Source organism: Vidua macroura, chromosome Z, assembly GCF_024509145.1.
Source record: "Vidua macroura isolate BioBank_ID:100142 chromosome Z, ASM2450914v1, whole genome shotgun sequence".
NCBI lineage: Eukaryota > Metazoa > Chordata > Aves > Passeriformes > Viduidae > Vidua > Vidua macroura.
In genome coordinates this window covers 63,069,647-63,086,151 of record NC_071611.1, presented here as the reverse complement: position 1 = coordinate 63,086,151, position 16,505 = coordinate 63,069,647, and the positions used below count along the sequence as shown (strand labels likewise).

The following is a 16,505-nucleotide window of genomic DNA, read 5'->3' as shown; positions in this document are numbered from 1 at the left end:
CAAGAGAGAGAGTACTTTGGACCTGATTAGCAAAAGAGTTTTGATAATCAGAATGCCTTGGCAAGAACAAACATCTTTGAAGATTACAAGAGGATTGGATCAGACTGACAACAGGGAAGAAGCTTGAATCAATTTCTGCAAGTAGAAGAGATGTTGCAAAAAAGTATAAGTTTGTGTAATGACTAACCCAATCAGTGCAGTAAAAAATTACTAGCCTTTCTAGAATGGTATATAAGCATATGTAGTCCACAGAAAATTCGGATTCTGATCACCAGTCATTTCTGCCCATCTCTGAATCACCGTTAAGGGGCCACTGTAGCTTGAACAAAGCTTCTCAAAGCCAGAAAGGTGGCAATCAAATAAGATTGCAGATGAATGGATATATAAAAGCAAAAACCTTATTAGAGGATATTCAGTTAGAACACAGTTATACAGTTACAGAGATCTCTTTTGATTCTGAGTGCTGCCAGAAATTTGGCAAAAAAAAAAAAAAAAAAAGAAGTATGGAGACAGCCAAATTGAAAAAAAAAGACAGAAAGAGCCAAGTGATATTTTATTTGGGTAACTTCATAGGCAGCTATAACAAGAAAGCTGAACTTGCAGATAAAATAGGTGTTAAAATTTTCAGTTAAGATTAAGAACCAAGGTATTTTTGAATTCCATACCAGATAGCTTTCAATGTCCTCAGACAGGGAAACAGCTTAAAGAATATGACTCAGTAGGAAAAAATCAGCCAGCTATATACAACCAGATTTATAGTTTGTGGAAACCATGGCATGTAGCTGCTAAATTCACTCCTGGTTGAAGAAATTCAAAATGTGCCAACAGCAAGCAGTAGAAATGCAGACGACAGTTTTACAAGAACAGAAGTTTTGCAAAGGAGAGGAAAAATATGCTTTTAAAATAATAATGCTGTCTTAGAAAATCCTGGGTATCCATAAGGAAGCAGTAAAGGGTTTTTTAGGAAAAAAGCAGCAATTAACTTCTTTAGGTTATGCAGAGCAGATGGGTACATAAACAAGGCAGATCCAGGGCTAGTATAATGTCAGATCATGGAATGTTCAGATTGAAATGCAGTAAAGAGAGAAATTTGAGGTCAAACAACAGGGGAAAACCAACATAGTATTGAACTCATTAAAATTAGTTCAGATTTGACACAATTGTATCTCAAACCAGTACTCCAGAAATCTAGCAGTCAAGAAATATTGCTTATTCCTTAAAATACACTAAACTTCACTGGTCTTCTATAATGCGTAACGGAAGGCCATGTGATGAACTCCAAAGACTGAAAAATTAAATATTTACATTTTATGCCTGAAATTACTATGGTGTATGGAAGAATTTATTTAAGAAAAGACAATCTATCTAATACATAGATATAAGTAATATGTTCAAAACAAGAATGAGTTATAATGTCAGTTTATATAGGCTGGTTTTTTATCCTAATAAAGAATTTATTGCTTTGTATTTATAATTTATTACTAATTCCTGAATAGAAAGGAACCAAAGAAATTTATATGAAATTATACTTAAAGGAGCACCAACAGTTTGATGAAAGAACAGAAAAGACAGTGTGATTGAGGTTATATATATACATATATATTTACATACAAGCTCTAAATGATTTTCCAATCAACCTTTTCCTTTCCTACTCCTCCTTATGCCAGTGCCAGGATGAGGAGGAAATGAAGGAGATCAAATGAGTCTTCTATAGTCTTTCATTTCAAATGGAATTGAAATTGCTCATGGCAATGTAGCACCCCAGTGCCACTTGCAGAATTGGGAGGCAGTTTTAAATGTTAGCAATATTAATGGAAAAATTGCTCTAATGCTTATATCTCCTTGGGATATGGAGAACATAGAGTGCTGTTGGGAGGGGAAATTATTTTAAGCAGAGATAATCTGTGATTAAGTAAAAGTTTAAGAAAGGAAAAAATCATTCTCTCATTCAGTGGCAGTTGAAATAAGCATAGGTTAAGTGTAAAGATGAGTAAATGTTCTGGGTATTGCAGTAGTTGGTGTACATATTCAGTTTCTCATACATCTTTGCAGAATTAACAAGAGACACTTGAAAGAAATAGCAGGAATGGAAAAAGGTTCACATTGGTGATGCTCCAATAGAGACACGAAAGCTGTCAGGGACTACTGCCAAAAATATTCACTCTGAAGACTTTTAAATTAATACTACAATTTAACCTTAACCTTACTGGTATTTAGTACTAATATTGATGATGAAAAACTGGGTCAAAGCTCATATTTTTAAAAAAAGAGCTGTATGTTCAGTGGTGCAATCTGAATCAAAGATTCACAGAATGGTTGGGTTGGAAAGGACCTTAAGGGTCATCTTGTTCCAACTCCCTGCCATGGGCAGACAAACTTCCCACTAGACCAGGTTACTCAGAGCCTCTTCCAGTCTGACTTGAATGTTTTCAGGGCTGGGCCATCCATAGCTTGTCTGGGCAGCCTGCTCCTATGAAGAATTTCTTACTAATACCTAATTTAAATCTACTGTCTTTCAGTTTAAAGCCATTACTCCCCATTCTTTCCCTTTCTGGAGGTGAAACATCTGCTAACATCAGAAGGAGTGCCAGATCTTAATGCTTAGGGGCAGCCTGCTTCTTCTCAGCTGTGAGAATGTCTTGCTAGATTTCCCACCATTGTGTCTAGACTGGCATGTGGGCTGACTACATAATTTGAAGTGCTGCACATAGCTTATATAGACAGAACTGAGCTCTGTGACTTGGCTTTTTCTTTCCTTTATTCCCAGAAGCTGCACTAGACCTTCCTGTAAATGTCATTAGAAGAACTGTGTCAGGGATCAAAACCAACAGTCAAACAAATAGCTAAAGAACATGAGCAGAAAGCCAGCAATATGGTTAAAACATTAGAGACAAAGATGTACATGAAAGGAAAGGAAATCAATCTCCAGTAAATTGAATCAACTTTTCATAACAATGCAACTTATAATATTCACAGTACTTTCCCATAAAGGAAAGGATCCTGCTTCACAAAAATGTTTTGAAGCCTGCATTATCCTAGATTAATGGCTGAATTTATATTGCCATTGTTACACCCCCCAAAAAATTGATAGCTGGTTAAAAATAATCAAAATTACTTTAAGGCAATGAAGCATTTTGCAGAGCTAAGCTGCAACTGGCTTTGTGAGATGCTACGTTTAATAACATTAGAGGAGCCCTATGTTTCAGGAACATAATTGTCTGTATAAAATTCAAGAAGAAATATATTCGTTATTGTGTACTTGTGGGTGAAGATAGGATTTATAATACTGTTTATAGGTAAGTTTGTCTGAAGATCATATGACACAGTTTAAATACTTTTAAAATTTCAAAGCTCTCAGTTATTCTGGCTTCAATGTTCTAATGTATTTCTGTCTCATGCTGAAACTCAGTTAGAAGATTACATGTAAAAATAACCATGGACAAGCAGAGTTAAAGAGTATATGTTTGTCTTGATAATGTGAAACTCGCCTACAACAGGTTGGGAGAAGTCATCTGAGATACTGTTCATCATGCTAAGACCTGAATTTCATTAGTGGGATGCCAATGTTCCATTGTTATTGTGGAGAAAAAAAAACAAGCAAAACACAACATTTAAAAATTGTGTTATAGATCTGAAACATATGCAGATGAAAAAAAGGAAACATAAATTCATAATAATTCAGGCTGAGAAAGAACAAGGCAAAATAACAGGCAAATGGAGTTAAAAATGTGGTTCCAGGCTGAGAAGATCATGATCATGCTCAGTCTTTGAGCCTAAGGCCATCTTTAAACAAATATCATCTCCATAAATGTCTGGTATGTATTTCAAAATATTACCATCTTTGCTGTATTCTGAATGATGGGAAAAGGAAGGCTGTTTCAAGCAGAGGAGTTAACAAAAAAATGAAGTATATTTCTAAATACAGATACATATGTATAATGACCTAAATATCAGAAGCAAAAAAGTAACTTCTTTCCTTTTCAAGAAATAAGCAAAACCAAACCAAAAATCTTTATTTGATCTAAAGCACTGGAGAAATTTGGGGCTTTGGGTCATAGGCTGCAAAAGTATTAGAAAATATTTTTTTAAAAAATGCATAGTGCTTAGCTTTGAGTGGCACTTTTTTTTGTAAGTTTAAACTACATAGAGTAATTACATATATATATATATATATATATATATATATATAAATATAATATAGTTCTGAGGAGACTGATAATTGCCTTCCTCAGAAAATGTTCTTCCTTTTTGACTGTTGTAGTTGATATGCTGGAAATAAAGAAGACATTCTTGATCTCCTGGTGTTTCATTTATTTATTACCAAATAATCCAAATAATTCTTTTTGTTGTCACTGTTGTCCTGTTTTATTTTAGCTTTCAAAATACTGAAACAATATGGCACAAAGAAATATTTTCAGACATCCTTGTTTATAAGGCTAATAAATGTTTATCTGTATATTTAGAAGCATTGTTCTCATCTGTACAGGTGTTAAATCCATGTTATTGTGAAGTGCTGAGATTTCTGTTTGAATGTAGCTTGATGTTTTGCTGTGATCTTTCTGCCAAATTCTGTTTCAACTTCAACAAATTAATATAGCTCAAGTAATTCAATGTGCAGAATGACTCACAGTGTTGTAAAACTGCTTATGGTGACCTAATCGGAATTAATTTTAGAATAATCCCACTCTGCCTGTTGCAGCATAACCATTTACTGTCTTGTCAGCCCAGACAGATTTTGCCCCCAGGACAATTAGTGTTTCTGCAACTAAACAGGTGAAGATACTTTAACCCTTTCTTTGTAAGCAAATCTACTTGCTGGTTGGATAAAAAGGAGGCAGGTTAGACAGATTTGGTAATGATGCAATATTAATGTAAGGAAAGTTTATGCTGGCTTTTGTGGAAAAGGAATCAGGAGGCCTGTCAGTATGGTACTTGAAACGACTCAATGCATGGATCATAAAAACACAGCACAAGCCACATGGAGGCCTGTGTATACTCCTCCCAGACTACAAGCTTCCATGTACTTCCAAGATTAGTTGCTGAAGGGAGTATGTCTATACAAACAACAAATTTCTGGTCCTTTTTCTTTTTTTAATAGGAAAATGTGATCGCTGGTTAAAATAACTGTCATTTAAAGGTATGAGAGTAGTTCAGTATATTTAGTAAAGTAAGATCTTCAGAATACACTGCTGCAGTCTTCCTGTATCTGCTGTTTTTGTGAGAAGTCGTCACTTTAACAGAAAACTGATCTGAAAAGCTGCTTATTTTATATTTTAAGTGTAAGGTGGAAATTTGAGTCGAACACAAGGCAGATAAATATATTGAAATAAATTTCAGCCTATTTCACTGTTCCTAGTGTAGCTGGCGAACAAAATTGGTTTTTTATTCTTTTGATTCCTGCTCACTGAGTAAACTCATTATTTACAAGAAACAACTCTTTTAAAGAGTTTTTTTTTTAGCAAATTCCTTATGTGATTTAAAGATGTCAACTCAGACATTTGGACACATAAGCTTCCTCCAGACCTTCATACATTTGAGCTTTGCTACCTCATGCTTTTGCTTTCAGGTAGTTAGAAGCGGATTATTTGGATTCACTTAGAAGAATCAAAGTCAGTTACTTATATATAATTTTCTATCTTAAACTTTTTAATTTATTCTTTTTTCTGTTACTATCTTTGGCTTTTTTTCTGATCCTAAAATGTCACTTAATTGGCAGGACTGCTCAGAAATAACTGCCAGTGGTTCCGAGGTTATTTTGGCTATTTTCTCAAATATTGTAGATTGAATTCCCAAGGCCCTGATGATTTGGAAGCAACTATTTTCTCGCAGTACTTTTAATTTTCCTCATATTCTGTTCAGCAAAAGTTGTACTGTCAAATGTCTGATTGCAAACTTTATTGGGGAAGTTGAATATAAGAGGCCAAGTCCTCCATTGTGAGAAGTGTCTTTTTAAATGAAACCCAAAAGCACACTGCACAAAGGTATGGCGCACTCTACAAAAAAAAGATTTCTTTTGCTAGTTTCTTTCATGGAACATAAAAGATTTGTTGTGAAATCACACTGCTGGTATGATTTTAATTAAAAAAGAAACATCAAAAATGTAGTGATGGGGCTACTAGTACAGCATGCTATGATAAGAAAACTTTTTCTTTAATTTAAAAAAGACGAGAGCGGCAGACGAGCTGAGGTTTTTTCCCCGATACCTGGCGGGTCCTGCCGGGGCGGGCTCTCACTCAGTACACACCGCTGCCGAAGGACACAGCCGGTGACGAGGCCCGTATTTCCCGCAGCGCGTTCTGTACGTACATGAGGAAATCCCACTGAACCTTCCCTCCACAAAGATACTGCGGGTCGGGGATGATGCCTGCTGGACAGAGAGCCGTCTCAGATTCCCATCTTCATCCAGGATCTGTGTGTTTTCCGGCTCCATGGGGAGCGCAGCACCCGGGCACTGTCACTCCGCCACCCGCGGCCTCCCATCATCCCGTACGGGGAAGCCGTCTCCACCGCAGGAAACAGGAGGGCAGGGCAAGCCCCTCCTGCCAAATCCTCATGTGTATTGCCGCACTATCTGTATGCAAGCCGCTGCTCCCCCTGCACCGCGCCGATAACTTTCTTTGCCAGGCTTCGCGCCGCCCGCCGCTACCGAAGGACCACCCAGAGTGGTGGTGGGCTTAGGGTGGCAAACTTTCTGCCCAGATGGGCCAGGGTGGCAGTTTTGTTTTTCCTTTATCTTCAACATCACGGCTGCAACACCATCCTCCCTCGGGCGCGCCACGCTGAGCGGGGGGCGGTGCGGTGGAGCCCTGCGCTCGTTCCGGCAGCGGGCGTCGCTCCGTTTCGGTCCGCACCGCACCGGAGAAAGGGCGGCAGGCTCCGGCAGGCTCTGCTGCTGCTGCCGCCACCGCCGCCCCCGTCGCAGGACGAGAAGGATGGAGCCGGGCAAGGAGCCCCGAGTGATAACAGGGGAGAAGCCTAGCGAACCAGAGCCGGCGGTTTCCTTCCAGGCCCGGCTGTGGAAGAACCTGCAGCTGGGGGGCAAGGGCCGGAGCGGCGGCGGGCGGGCAGCAGCCGAGCGCCGCACTGCGGAGCCCCTCGCCCCGCCGCCGGCGGCTGGCAGCAAGGGGGAACTCCAGCCCAGTGGCAAGTGGAGCGGCTTCAAGCGGCGGCGGCAAGTGCTAGACCGTGTCTTTTCGTCCTCCCAGCCCAACCTATGCTGCTCGGCCGCCAAGACGCTGGAGCCGGCCGCCGAGTCCGGCTCCGCCCTGCGCCGCCTGCGGGAGCACCTGCTTCCCCAAGGCAAGGGTCCGCCGCCCGGCCGCCGCCCGGAGACCGCCGCCGGCTGTGAGGGCACGGCGGGTGGCAGGGAGGGGCGCCGGCCCGGGGCGCATCTGTCCCACCAGAAGAGCTCCTCGCTGCCCAGTACCGCCTGCCTGGAGCAGCTGCTGCAGGGCTCGCCCACTGCCGGCAGGATCCAGGACCAGCGGACGGAGGACGGCGACAGCAGCGCAGTGAGTGCCCTGCGTACAGGGCCGGGTGGGGAGGTTGGGCGGAAGGGGTGGTAATCCCTGGGGAACGGAGAGGAGGTGGGAAGGGAGCTGAGGTAAGGAGCGGTGGGAGGGCGACCGCTGGGGAAGGGAGCTGAGGTGAGGCGAAAGACAGCCACAGCTGAATCCCAGCCCTCCTCCCGCTCTCTCGCTGTTGAGGAGTGCCCTTCGCCTAAGGGAGGGAAACGGCTCGGCTCCCGCCCACATCCCGCCTCGGTGCCCTGCATTCCCCCAGCCCGCCGTGACAGGCGGTGGGTGTCGTGGGCCCGAGGCGTGGGAGCACCGCTGCCAGCCGTGCTCCTGCTCCGCTGCAGGAGCGACCTCCCTCAGACCTTCATTGCATAAACCATGCAGAGGAAAGGTGTCTCGGAGGCTGGAGTCAGGCTTCCCTCGTTCTCACGCCTCGCAGGTCTGTGAGGGCAGTCTCTGCTGGTGTCTGCTCCTTAACAGGTGCAGCACGACTTTTCCTCAGGTGACCTCGGCTTTTTTCCTTGTTTGGTTATCGAAATTTGAATTATGTATTTTGATTTCTGCAAGACACACAAACGACGACCACTAGTACACATTTAATAGATTGTGTTATTTGGCTGGGTACTGTCTCAGGCAGCTGTCAGTTCAGGCTATGAGACTCGTTCTGGTTGTTGGGAGAAGGCAGTAAACAAAGCCATAACTCTTCCAGTTAAACTATCAGTTTTTAAATTGCGTGGTGAAGCTACTGTTGATAGGGACTGCTGAATCTTGGAATAAATTTACTGTGAGAAAAGTGCAATACATATGAGTATTTTTGGATCTTGTGTAATTCTAAGCAGTCATCCACCTTTCTCAGGAATAACTGACTAATGCATATTATTATAAATTGTCTTAGGTCATAATCAGGGAGAAATGAGTAGCTGAAGTAAAAGACATGTGTTGTCAAAAATAGGCTGTATAAATGCATTTGACTGCTGCCAGAGCAGTACCTATGCTAATGACGAATGACAGTACTTCCGCAGCAATTTGCAAGTGTACCTTGAAGGTCAGTGACTTTAATGTCCCTCTGCAGAATTCAAAGGAGTTCATCTTCAAAATGAAGATGCAGCCTAGACTTAACTTTATGTCATGGGGCTGCTTTGGTTATAATCACTGGCCTGACTGAAAACTGCTGTGGTTATCTCTTGTATAACACTTGTAGAGGGTTTAGATCATTGCTTATTGAGGTGGGATTATTGTGACAGGTGTCTATAAAGTAGGCATTTCCCTGCAGTAGTGAATCCCTTCCTCCTCAAACCACTGGCTCACAAGAATGTATTGCACATTTTAAGTATTTAAGTACTATTGTTTGAGACAACAGGACATTATTCTGCTTTAAAGACTGCTGTATCTAGCAATATGAAAATGTGTGACTTTCTTCAGTTCTGCTGAAGTTCTTTCTTCTTGTTGTACTGTTGTGTTTAGTAAAGAATTGTAAATGTTTGTTTACAAAACATGTCAAATGCTTTTTAGTTGTGAGGGCATTACTCTTGTTTAGAACAAGGTACAGTCATAGCATTTGGAAAGAATACTGCTAAATAAAATCAATTTAGGCTTTCTAACACTTGTTTTTAATTAGAAGGATTATGACCAATTCCTCCAAGTGTTTTCTAGTATTAATTTGGGCTGTGCTTGGATACCAGATATGCTGGTTTTGGTAATAAAAAAGCTTGCTTGTGTGGTGATGAAGTTTGCAGAGCTGCTGATTGTGTTTGTTTCAGAGGGATGATCTGAAACAGAGTAGTTTTCCTGCTATTTCATAATAAGCGCATTCACTTCTTTTCTCAACTCTAAAGTATAATCTTACTTGGGTTATTAAATCTAGTTTAATTCACCAGCTCCACTGAGTTATAGGACATTTGGAGAAGTAAGACTCCAACTGTAAAGCATTGTTGATTGTCTTCAAGTATGCCTGGTACTCTTCAGTGATCTGTTAACAGAGCAAGGCCTTCCACTGTGAGCAGCTGGAGTTTCCATTTCAGTGTACCGCAGGAGTCAAGTCTTGCATGCTTACAGGCTATCCCAGGGCAGTAAAGTCCCTCAGTCGTGGCCTTTACACCCTTCTGAGGATTTGGGATTACGTGTCTGGTAGCATGAGTTTGGAATAACTTACATTTTTCAAATCCAGGTTTTACTTTCAGCATGTGCTGGTTTTAACAACTGCAGGGAACCAACCTCCAAGCAAGCTGTTCCCTCCCCCCCTGCGCCTTCTGACAATGGAGAGACAATAAGAGATTATAAGTTAAAATAACAATTTACTAAAATCACAATAACCACAGGAATATCAGGAGTGAGAAAAGTATATAAAAAGAGGGTGTCCCACCCACAAAATGGCATTTATTACTGGCAACAAAAGAAAAAGTGCTTCCCAAAGACAGTGCCTGGTATGCACTCAGACAAAGGCAATATGACCATGAGAGCTCCAGTAGCTTAATGTTTGCATCCCCCAGCCCAGTCTCAGTAGGGCAGGCAATCCGCTCTGAATCTTACACCATGTTGCCACCTCGGACTGCTCCAATAGTTCTGTTCTGCACAGCTTTCTCTGGCCCTGCCACCACTCACTTGGCTCTGCTGGGGCTTCAGCTCTGAATGGCTCAGCTGAGCTTGGCTCTGTGCTGCCTCTTCTCTCTCTCTTTTCAAATATTCCCTGGAACCGTTGTCCTGGATCGGCATTGCTGTCCTTCAGCACCACAGATTAAAGCCACTGCTTGGAGGAATGGGAAAGGGACTGACAGTGGTGAAGAGGGGCTGGGTCCACCTGCCATATCCCAATACCTTCTCTCTGGAGAGAGCCAGGCAAGATGGTGCACTTCCCCTCCTGCTCCTTGTCTTTTCCTGCTAGGACCACAGCGATGATGTGTGTAGTATGGAATAAACAGCATTAAAAGCCCTATGCCATTTTATCTGTAACCAGAACACAGCAGCACAGATATACAGCAGTGCCTGGATTTTCATTGTTTTTCATTGCAGCCTTACATGCCCAAAGATTAAAAAAAAGGATATCAGAATCATTAAAATGAGATTAAATTACCTAAAAGTAAATCAACATAAAATTGCAACTTCTTTTAAAATATATGTAAAATTTTATTGGAATAGAGAGCAAGCAGATGCTACTGCCTCATTTGGATCAAGACTGTTGAATATTTTAGCAAATCTGCACACAAAAAGATCTATTACATATCTTAAGGGAGATGGTGGAGAGAAATAAAAACTCCACAATAAGTCAATTTTTTTCTGCTTTTAAGCTGAAATAATACAGTTGTCATCAGTGAGAAGGAGCATGAGTCAGTGGGTGGGAAGACTTACAATATAAGATTTTATCATGAAATTTACACATATTTAGCATAATCAAGCAATATAAATTGATCTCATTAAAATGTGGTATAGCACTATTGCATTGGGCATGGACAGTCTAGCAGAGACCTAGTTTTTTCAGTATTGAATAAAGCTTCTGTTACATTGAATAGGATTTAGTATCTTGGTTTGAGTAGAACGGCACAAACAGAAGTGTAGTCTTATGAAACAATACCTATTATATTTGAGTGCTAAATACTAACCTAGTTCTTTGTTGAAGACTGAATACTTCTTGGAGCTGTCTGTGAATATTTTTGGAAAGGGCAGTTTAAGTATTTATTGGCAGGACTTTGGTTTCTTTTAAACAGTAACTGAAATGTAAATGTGTGTTTTTAGGACAAAGAAATAACACATGTGCGATTATACATCCTCCTTCCAGTTTCCAGAGATGATGAGACAGGTTTCCTTGGCCAAACTTTTCATAACTTTCCACAACCTTCCACATGGCAGCCAGTCACTGTCACGTAGCTGAGAGCCATATGTGTGCTGCATCCTTAAAGGACTTAGATGATGGTGATGGATGACTCCTGGGGTGTCCCCTGGACAGGAGATGACAACAATACCACAGGAGCAACGCAATGCTTCCAGTGTCTGAGTGTGCTGCCAAGGCAGTGAGACAAGGGTTTTTCTACTTGTCCCTTTTAATTTTCCTTTCTGTGCCAGCTGGAGCGTGAATTTATCTGACAATGCCTGTGCCAGCATGGCCTTTTTCTTTAATGTGAGACATAGCTTTGCATGAAAAGTTTTATGTCGCTTGTATTTTGTCACAGTAATTTAGTAAAAACCGGGAAGGTGAAAATATCCCTGGTCTTAAGATTTGCAGGAATAGAGACCCTACAAGTGTTTCACTGTCTTACTCAAAGAACATGGATCTGGTGGTATGTCATATTGAATCAATAGTGAACATGAAGAGGGCTTAGGGAGAGGGTTCTTGGTTGAAGGGATGTCCAGGCTGCAGTCTGACTGCCACAGTGAGAGCTCTCATGGGCACTTCTCTCCAGTGTGTTTTCTTGCAAGATAACAACAAATCTGAAAACAACAAATTTTGTAATTTCATGACTTCTTAAAATGTGTCCAGGTTGATCCATTACACCGAAAGAGTGGACAGGTTCTTAACCCCTTCCATCAATGTTTCCAGTTCTGTGAGCGGCTATGTGAATAACTTGGAGATGTGGAAGAGTCTGGCAGCGCGTCACTTTTCCCACCCCGACCGGCTCCCAAGAACACGGCTTGGCGCCTCGGCTCCTCGTCAGGGTCGTTGCCGCCGTTACTTCCAGGCACTTCTGCGGCTGCGCCCCGGGGTGGGCTGGCCGCGCTTTGTTGTTGGGGCGAGGGAAGGAAACAAAGAGGCAGGGAATTGTTCAAACCCGTCCGTGTCACGACTGGGCGCTTTATTGGTCGCAGGAGCCACAATGGAGAAGCCGTGGCCGCTCCCAGCCTCACTTGGACAAATCTGGCCCCGAGGCTGGGGTGCCGCAGAGGGATCTAGGGGTGGGACAGGGGAGGACTGGAGCTCTCCACCCAATGAACACAGACGCCGTGGCGGTGACGTTGCCACAATGGCCAGTGGGGACACGACGAGGGTGGACACAGGGGTTCAGGGCCAGTGGGACCGTGAGAATGAGGTGACGAGCACGGAACTGCCGGGGACTGGACGGGGAAGTGGGCACAGGAGTGGCAGGGGAGAATACCCAGTGGCCAGCAGCCTGGGGCTAACTTCTGTGGGGGGAATAACATGGGGGATGCACGAGGATACATGGAACTGGTAAGCTAACAAAGACCAGAACCCCAAATCTGAACCCAAAACCCAGGATGCAACAGAAAAGCACTGGGGTTTTTGCAGAGAGAAGATGGGGTCTGGCTAGGGCTGCTGCTCAACCTCTAATTTCTTAGCTATAAGGAAGCAAGTTTCATTATTTTTGTGACACATGGAGCTATTTGTTTCATTAATAAGCAGGGATTGGGAAACACTGGTCTCGAATATATAATACAGACTGATGAGAGATAAGATGAAGTGAAAAACTGGATATGCATCCAGGTACAGGGTCTTTCCCATTCTTACAAATAAAGATAACTATTAGTCAATAAAGTTGACGTAAGAGGGTGAACTGCAGAAGGAGAAGGACCTGCAGAAAGAATGGGAGTTTAGTGAGCTGTGTTGTATTAGGAGATGTTGCACTTTCTGGGCAAAGAGCATTGTCTTGTCTCTGGGAAAGAGAAAGGAGATCATAATTAATAGAAAGGAGTACAGGTTGAACTGGGAAGAAGCCTAAAGAGAAGAGAGGGGAGTTTGAATTCAGTGTGGAGTGGGATGCAGAGCCAATGAAGACCAGACTGGCATGCCATGCATATTTCTCTGCTTATACCAGAATGAATTGGTTCAGAGCTGTGTGAGTCAAAGAAGTTACAAAAGGGAAAAATTTAGTTTGTTTGTTATAATTGGTGTATGTAATTGATCCAACCAAAGAAGGAAAAAGAACAAGGAAAGACAAAAGGCTGAAATGTCAATGAAAAGCTACACAGATAATGTCACCCAGGAGGATCTTAATTGCTACTTTAATTTCACTGAGAAAGATGAAGGTGGTGAGAAAATTTGAAAACTGCTGACTGTCAAGGATTAATTACCTTTTCCTGACATAATGCTGGTACAAAACAGAAAGCGTTGGAGAGAGTTAATTTGCACAGGTGTTTGGAGCATGATTTGAGAGCAGCATAATTCTGAAAATTGAGAGGGCAATATTTTAGAAAACAGGAGAACACTTGCTTTTAGTGATGTGGCCACTGACACACAGGGAATGAGTAGATGAAAAAATGTTTAGGCTGAATGAGAAGACCATGGAGCTGGTTAAATTACACAGAAATAGCAACCAAGAGTAAAATGCTGTTGCTGTTTGTTTCTTGTAAGACAGCTTTTGCAACTGATCAAAGCTATTTGTTTCTCCAAGAGTTTAATTAGACATCTGATTTTGTTAAGGGATGTTCTGTATTACCCAATTTTTCATTGTATTAATCTCTAATAAAAGGCTAATCTTTCAGCAGTTTGAGGTGTACTAATCTGTTTCTTATGCTCTGTAAGCATCTGACCAGACTGTCAGTTTATGGTATTTTAGTACAGTGTATATATATTACTGGAAGAGAAATTAAGATATGGCACAATACAGTTGTATTTAGTTATATCTTGAATGAGATTTGCTTAATTAACTAAAGATCTGCAGAGTTTTCAAAGTGAGCTACATGATTTTTCAGTATTGCCTAGTTTGCATTTATCCTCATGTATACTATTTAGATATTTTAAAGTGAACTAATTGCAGCTATTTATCAATGACCTCATTTAAACTTTATTTCCTTTTCTCCTCACCCTTTGCATTTGCTGCTTATATATAAATGTGCTTATTGTAAAATAATTATATTGAGAATAATAGGTGTTTGGACGATAGGAATTGCCACAGTCCTTGCTCTGAAAGATCAAATAAATGCTTATTTTGTAACAAGTGACTCTGCTGTGAAGTGCTTAAGTTTCAGGGGTTTTATCTGGATTTCAAGTGACTTCCAACTCTTACTTAGTCATTCCAGTAAGACTTATGATCAGTTACTATATTGTTCCAGAGAGAATTACTTTCTACTTTCTAGTGTTTTATAAAAAATATGACTAAAACAGTTTTAAGACTGACACTATGTCATTTTGCAACCAGTTTTGTAGGAAGTTCTAGCTTAACTGGTTTGTCTTGTGTTATGTGCTTATAAATGAACAGACCCAAGTGTCTTTTTTTTTTTTTTTTTTTTTTTTTTCTCCCTTCTTTGATAAATTTCTGGTCTTTGGCAAGGTGACTGAGAATTTACCATTGATATGAAGACTGTATTTTCCTTTTCCTCTCTAATCTTACTATCTATCCTAGATCTCGGATACTACAAGTGTTATCTTCTAGGTAATTATAAAAGAGTAGCTATAATGTAATACCCGAAGTTTTTAAGTTTAAAAAGGAAATCTCTTCCTTGTAAGAGAAAGCAGAATTCCCCCGGTTTTTATCTATGGTAGACTTAATTTATGGAAATGACAAATTAGATCACCTTTAGTCCAGGTTTTTTTTATATGAAGTTTGTGTTCTGCTCAGTGTATGTTCCATTCAGTGTATTTCTGTAAGTGTGAACTGATAGCAAACCATGGCAAGTGTACCAGAATTATCTTGTATATGTAGAATATACAAATACCAGAATGTATTTGTATATATTGTCTTATGGGGTAAGTGACTGTGCTGGCTTGAAGGTAACTAGCAGGGGAAATTAACTCCACACAAATACCTTGTGAGAGATTTCAAGTTGGAGTTACAATTTAATAGGAAAATTACAATAAAGGCAGAAAGTACAGAAACACTGGCTTAAACTGACAAAGTCAGAGTACAACCTGGCCCCTGTTTGTTGGGGTGGTAGTTGCAGTCCATTTAAGCAGTAGCTGCCGGGCTGCTAAAATGATGGCTGTGGTCTTATGGAAAGCAGTCATGTGGAAATTTGGGTTCCCCCTCTGGATGCCCATTGGTGGTGGTTGTTCTCCCAGTCCCAAAACCCCGGTTATATATGGTCAGATTCAGGCAGGAATGTTCAGGACCTTCTCCAGGGCGGGAATTCCGCAATGGATTGGTATAATCCCATGAGTCATGGGATGTTTTGGGGAGTCCTTGATGATCTAAGTTGGTAGAGCTGCCCATTGGGACTGTTGAGCCATTATGGCCCATTGGCAGAGATGACCCCCTTAGGCTGGGTGTTATTTTAACTTCTGAGTCACTATGTGAAGACAAAGAAATGCTGTCCTGCCACTCAGGGCTTGCAGCCTGGCATGTTGGGTGTGCACTGAGCAGCTGTTGGAAATGATCCACCGTTAACAATTCATCAAGAATAATGTAGGTGAGTGTGGAATACATGGTTTGGCTACACCCATTTAGGCACTCTTTTTTCCTGTAACCATGACAGTGATTCATACCTTGCCAGAAGGCCAGAGGTTTCATATTTCAAAAGCTTGGCAACAATGATATACCATCACTGTCAAAACGTCTAGTTTTGAAAGGTTCAGACTCAGTGTGAGATGTGAGATCTGGGGATTAAAATATTGCAATACTGGGATTTTTGTCAGTAAAGGCACCTCATGTTTCATTTGAGTGACTCTTTTGATGAGGAGAAATACTATGTCTTATCAAGTCAGGTAATTAATAAGGATGGTGAGCAATCTTGTTCCTTTGTGCTCTGCTTGGATGTTACTGATTTGCTTTTGTGTGTAGTAATTTGAGCCAATAAAATCAAACAATCGAAGAGTGGATTGCATTGGAACGACCTGAAGGATCATTTTAGAGGTTTATAAACTGATGGATAAGTACGGTTACATGTGACACAAAGGGATTTTTTTATTAGGATAATACATCTTGTAATGTATTGAATTAGTTCGATTAGAATGTATCAAGTTGTCCTAAATTTGGCCAAAACCAGAGTTAATTTTCTGACAGTTCCCATGAGGGTTTGCAGCTTGAGCCTTGCAGGCACCCCGGGGTTGTTGTGGTATACCATTCCTGTCATTGTAGGGGGGCAGGAGGCAGGGATTTACATTTC

General features: G+C 41.3%; 1 protein-coding gene across 1 annotated transcript in view; it reads left to right on the top strand.

Moving 5' to 3' along the window:
* The first annotated feature begins 6,088 nt into the window (after positions 1-6,088).
* The window catches only part of MCTP1 (multiple C2 and transmembrane domain containing 1), a 219,220-nt gene continuing 208,803 nt past the window's right edge, over positions 6,089-16,505 (top strand). Inside the window, exon 1 of the mRNA XM_054002904.1 lies at positions 6,089-7,511. Within this exon, the coding sequence (XP_053858879.1) occupies positions 6,933-7,511 (579 nt within the window). The 5' untranslated portion in view covers positions 6,089-6,932. The remainder of the gene's footprint in view (positions 7,512-16,505) is intronic.